Below are 6000 nucleotides of genomic sequence, written 5' to 3' on the forward strand. Positions count from 1 at the left end.
AAAGTGTTAGTTGCTCAGTCCTGTCCAGCTTTTTGCGACTGCATGGACTGGAGCCTGCCAGACTCCTCTGTCCATGGAATTCTCCAGGCAAGAATACTGGAGTAGGTTGCCATTCTCTTCTCCAGGGGGTCTTTTTGACCCAGGGATCAAATCTGGGTCTCCCACATTGCAGGCAGATTCTTTACCTTCTGAGCCACCAAGGAAACCATCTGAATTAACCATCTAAACTTAGAAATTTGAATAACTTAAATGGCAAAGAATAAGTGATCCAATAACTTCTCCTGTCTTTTTGTTAACCCAGGAATTATAGAGAAAAATACAGAATAAATGTGAGTCTAAATAAACCATTTCCCCTCACTGATAAGAATACTTTTTTTTTTAGATCCATTTCACTGGGCTTGGCTTCCTCAAGCAAAAGTTCCTTTTTCTGAAGAAATAAAAAACTTGGTTCTGCCATATATTTCAGACATGAACTTTGTGCAAGATTTATGTGAAGATCTTTGTGAACTTTTTAAGGTAAATAGATTTTTAGTTTTAACTATTTCAGAAAATGAAATAAATCTTAAAAGAGTTTTTCCTAATAGAGCTAATTTGCAGTTTACTGCTTCTGATATCACTGCTTGCAGTAGAACCTGACATAACAGAAAGGAGTTAGCATTTTTCTTTATAGGAGCATAAATTTGTGAAGTTAAACTTTGAGTATTCTTTGAAATGCGACTACATTATAATTCGGGAAGTTGTTTTCTTCAAAAGTTGAACTTTTACAAAATTACTCTGTGAATTTTAAGAAATGTTTGGTGATCTGTTATTATTTAATTCTCTTAAAAAGAGCCTAAAGCTGTTGGCTAGAAAGTCATTTTAAATACTTTCTGGAACAAGTTGGAGTGTAAGAGTATTTATTGTCATTCTAGAGGTACACAAAAATGCCTCAAGTAAAAATAATCTTTTTGTGTAACTTTTTCTGTTAGGAATGCTTTGCAATGATCTCCTGTGCTAAGTTGAGTTCATTTGTTTTCGAGTGTTTTTTTCAAAGAGCTTGATTTTTATAATAATGTTTCCTTTTCTGTTTGTGATAGATGGACAGGAATTTTGACAAAGCCACTTTTGAAAAGCAGATGTCTGTGATGAGGGGTCAGGTAGGTTACTTTTTAAAGATGTTGTTCATTGAAAATAGCTCTCTCTGAAACAGTAGTCAACTTTTTTCCTCCATTGTGACGCAGAGACAACTCTCAGTACTGTCCTTTATTCTGAACCAAAATAGTTCAGATGATTAGAAATAAAGTTGATTTCATTACTCTTTTTTTCCCCATATTTCCATATTAGATTTTTTTTTTTACTTTGTTGTGTATTATTTGGTTAGTCAGTTTCCTGCTACTGCTAATTCTCGTCCTCACTTTAATAACTGTTTTCCTGAGTATTAGTATCTTTCTCCTTCTCAAATCCACTTGCTTGAATATTTCAATAGCAAGTTCTGTTCCCTGTGGATGATTTTCCTCAGAGAACATGTTTGGCTAGAGCAATCAGGAAATAGTCATGTCAACAAGGACGAGCACTACTTGGGACATAAAAGTACTAGTTGTAACTCAATCCTCTCATTCCTTTTCAGCTCCTTTAATTAGAAACACAGGGTATTAATTGCATCTTCTGGTATGAACCTGAAGGCTAGGCTGACCTACAGGTGACTCTGCTTCTTCTACTCTACTACTAGTATTTAGATTCCAAAAGAAAGACTTGAAATAAAAATAAACTATAGTGTGAACATGGTCATTCAGTGACTTACTAATTAATTTTTTCTTTCTAAAAGATGCATTTCATTTAAGGTAGCTGCTGCAGACCTGTGACCAAGAAGACAAGTCTATTTTTGCACTATTTATTATGCAACATTAACAAATGGATATAATTAAATAACTATTGTATTTATTCATCAATTGCTTATTGACAGAACCAGTGCCAGAAACTGTTCTAGTGATTGAGAGAAAGCAGTGAGTAAAACCAAGTTCCTTCTGTCCTGGAGCCCTTGCTCTGATGAGGCCCGGGGCTAGGAAAGAGGACAGGTTATTAGTTTGCATGCCTATTGGTGTACTGTTGTGCTTATACAGGGCTTTGTTGGAGTCATAAGTTTTAAATAGTAAGTGAAATGGTTGGAGAAGCAGGCTAGAGAGTCAGATTTTGGAGGGCCTTAGATTCCACATGGAAGGGCTTGGAGTAGTTGTTCATCATTTCTGCCATTTTTTTTTTTCAAATAATGTGCAAAAATATATTTCAAGTAAATTAGTATTTCTGAGGTCCAGTGTTTCAGATAGGCACAGGCAGAATAGGAAATGAATGCTCTTCTTGAGATTGATCATGACCCTACTGCTATTTAATGTAAAATTCAAAAGTTTTAACTTAATAAACATTATTAGTCAAATTTTAAAAGAAATGCCTTCATACTAGGTCCTATTAATAATCCCAGTGAACATGCAATAAATTTGTTGAGTGAGTGGTAAGGCAAGTATTTAGTAAAAATGAGACTATTTAGACCAGTATCTGTTTAGGACCAGTGTCAATGGAACCATTGACCAGTATGTATGTGGAACCATTCACTTTATTCCATTTCTGATTCAATTCTTCTGCATGTAGATGCATTCTAGAATATTTCAGAGTTGTTGGTTGGCAAAAATTTTTTAATTCTAATCTTGTGCATTTGTTTGTATATATGGATGTGTATGTACAAGCATACATAACTCCACATATTTGTATTGATAGCAGGTACTCCTCATCACCGTCTCTGTTGGGCATAAATGGATGAAATAAAAGCTGTAGTTATGAATAGTTAAAATAATATCAGTGAACTGAGGCCTTTACCTTTTCTGAGCTGATGAAAACTTTCTTCCTTCCACAGATCTTAAACCTCACTCAGGCACTGAGAGACAAGAAGACTCCTGTCCAGCTGGTGCAGATGCCTTGTGTGGTTGTGGAGCGCAGTCAGGGTGGAGGGCAGGGTCGGATCATCCAGCTCAGCAATTCATTCACCCAGACTGTCCACTGCAGGAAGCCATTTTTTTCCTCCTGGTAGCAGCTGTGAGAGAAACAACTGTTTGGCCTTGTGTGGTTAAAACATACTGTCACATAAATCTGCTGGTAAGAGCTCCAGCTGCCAGAGCCTCAAATAATATAAGTTTCTAAAAGGCTATCTTTTGAATGTAATCAGAGTTTACAGTTTTTTGTCCAAATATTAAATTTCTATTTCAGGGAAGAAGTGATATATTTCTTATATCATATTTTTGTAGAAAAATTGTATTTTATGTTGTTGATGTTAGTTTAAGGTAATTTCATAGTTTACACATTCTAAAATGAGTATAATTACTCTTGAATTCCAAACAGAAAAATAAGATGTTTGTTGACTTTGAATACAGTAACTTTTTATATACTTTTTAAACATTGACAAGAATGGTCATATTAATTCTTCTTACATTATAAAAAGCTTTTGAGGATAAAAGTGCTCTTATGAGCTATAATAGAGTAGTTAATAAGAAATAGGTAAGAATAAAGCAATGTTGCCTTAATTTAAAAAGCTGCTATTTTAGAACTTGAATAAATACTCCTAACGTGACCATTATTAGGGACCAGAAAATTATATTTTGTATAAGTAACTGATGACCATTTTTTTCATACTTCAGAATATTTTTGTCAATTATTTTGTTTACAGTGAGGAAAAAAAAATCTAATGATGTCTCCCACCTTTAAAAAGAAAAATGGAAACACTCAATTGAGACTTGAGGGAAATAATATGAAATGAAGATGGATCCCCAGTATTCTGAAATTCCAAAATAGCATTAAAAAAATCCCTTCTGTTTCTTGCATGGGATCAGTACTTAATCAGTTAGTACTTCCGAGTACTGGTTCAATTTAGTACTTCAATTAGTATTAATCTTCAGTGAAAAGTAAAACATAACTCAAACTGTATATTGGATGGCATTTTGAGGTCCTAGGACATAACCTCTTAAAAATAATAGTAGTTTTGTAGAGTACTTGAATTACTGTTGTTATAATTACAGTCAACTCTAGAATATCAGCTCCAATTAAAGGGGAACATGACAGAGGTAACCATAATATCATTTTTATTTTATTTTAAACACCAATATGTCTGACATGCTGGGAATTTGTAGTACTTTTAACTCACTGAGTAGTTTAAATTGAGATGAGCTCCATATGAAGATTTGATCCCAGAGAAGCAAGCAGAAGCTTCTTTCTCTTCTTAGGCTCCAAACAAGTAACATCACCACTCAGACTAAACTGGGCAGTCTGTGGTCTTGGCCTTGTGTTTTTCAAGCTTTCTGTCCTGTACTCTTTTAAACTAAGTTATTTTTATGTAAAAAGTATTTCCTGAAGGTTGAATTAGAACAAAAGTCCTCCCTTCCTCTACATCTTTCTTTTGTTCTTTGTGGATGTGACGAGTAAGAATACTGCTGTCCTGGTGATGTCCATTGGAAACCTGTGTTCTCTTACCTTCTCCAGCCCTCCATGATCCTCGTATTGAGATAATGAAAAACTGACTGGAAATTCAAAACTCAAGCTACTATCTTTAAATAAACACCAGTAATTAAAATGTGCCTTTTGAAGATGTTTTCTTAATGAAATAAGTTTTTATGATCTGGATACTGCCCTCATAAGACAGTTTTTTCAGTATTTTGATAATTGCTATATTAATTTTTTTTTTCTGCTATGAGATTTACTTTTTATACCCATAAGTCTCTTGTTATAATACAGATTCCACTGGCAAGATAATTTTTATAACATAAACTTAGTAAGTTGCTACTACTAAAATTAAATAGTGTGAAAATATTTTTAAATGATCTGACCAGGTCAGAAAAATAAAGCTGAAATATTTAAGATAAGATTACAAGTCAGAATACATTGGTTGTATTTTGTAAATTTTCATAAACTTCGTTTTTTTTTAAATATCGTTAATTTTTTTCAGTGAGTATATTTGTAATGTTAAACCTATAGACTAAAGGTAATAAAACGGATTGATTTCTATATTTCTCCTGAAGTATGTATATTGAATATTTAGAATGTGAATATGTTTATGTTTATGAATGATGCCAAACCACCATTTTCTTACTTTATATGTTAGTACAATTTAATATGTTATCATTCCAAAAGACATTTAACTGGAATCTTTGTAATTAGAGGCATTTTTATTTTTATTTAAATGTAAGCTGCCTTATTCTCCAAATTTGTCAGCAAACATGGAGGCATGTTTTTTTTTAGTCTTGAAAATGACTTGATTCCCAAATTTTTTTTAAGTTTTGTACTAATGGAATTAAAACCTTATTAAAAACAGTGGTGACTAGTTCTTTGATTAGATTACATCTTAAATCGTTTTACAGATATACAAAGAGATGGGTACTGTTTATAGTTCACTTTCTTTCCCGAAATTGCTTGGGCAGCTGTACAGAGTTGAGGAAGAGGTTCTCGGTGTGGTTTTGTTTCCAGTCCTTTCTTGTGGTTAGTTTGGAGTCATGTGACGGAGTCCGGCCAAGGATGTTACGTGACCTCCATATCTGGCAATAAAACTCACTGCATCACACCAGTGGTCACCACTGACCAGTCTCCCATCTTCTCCTTTGGCTATAAACAAAGAATTTGCAAAGTGGAAGTACCCAGGGCATGTGAGTCACTGCTTGGAAACCTACCAGTAGAGCATGCCAACTGCACTGGACTGTGACATGTGCAAGAAATAAGGGCTTGAGTCACTAAGATTTTGCATTTATTTGTTAAAACTTACCATAGTCTGTCCTATCCTAGGTGTTACAGTATAAATAGAAAAATATAAAACATTTTAAAATTAAAAACCAATTACAAAAGGCTAGATGGCAGCCACAGTGAGTATTTAATGTCAGATCCTCATAGAGCAACTGAGATAGCAAAAGAAAAGTCACAGTGACACCATCTTCACTAAATTTAGGTGGAAGAATATCCCTCTGGACCCAAGAAACTAGTAGGATCAAATGG

General features: G+C 33.9%; 1 protein-coding gene across 3 annotated transcripts in view; it reads left to right on the forward strand.

Annotated features, from left to right (window-relative positions):
- The window catches only part of PI4K2B (phosphatidylinositol 4-kinase type 2 beta), a 102987-nt gene extending 97659 nt beyond the window's left edge, over positions 1 to 5328 (forward strand). For all 3 annotated transcript variants that reach the window (XM_059887517.1, NM_001102064.1, XM_005207773.5), the window contains 3 exon segments: positions 383 to 516; positions 1077 to 1136; positions 2885 to 5328. In XM_059887517.1, coding sequence (XP_059743500.1) covers positions 383 to 516; positions 1077 to 1136; positions 2885 to 3058 — 368 coding nt within the window. In that variant the 3' untranslated portion in view covers positions 3059 to 5328.
- Positions 5329 to 6000: the final 672 nt, after the last annotated feature.

Source organism: Bos taurus, chromosome 6 (genome assembly GCF_002263795.3).
Source record: "Bos taurus isolate L1 Dominette 01449 registration number 42190680 breed Hereford chromosome 6, ARS-UCD2.0, whole genome shotgun sequence".
Taxonomy (NCBI): Eukaryota; Metazoa; Chordata; class Mammalia; order Artiodactyla; family Bovidae; genus Bos; species Bos taurus.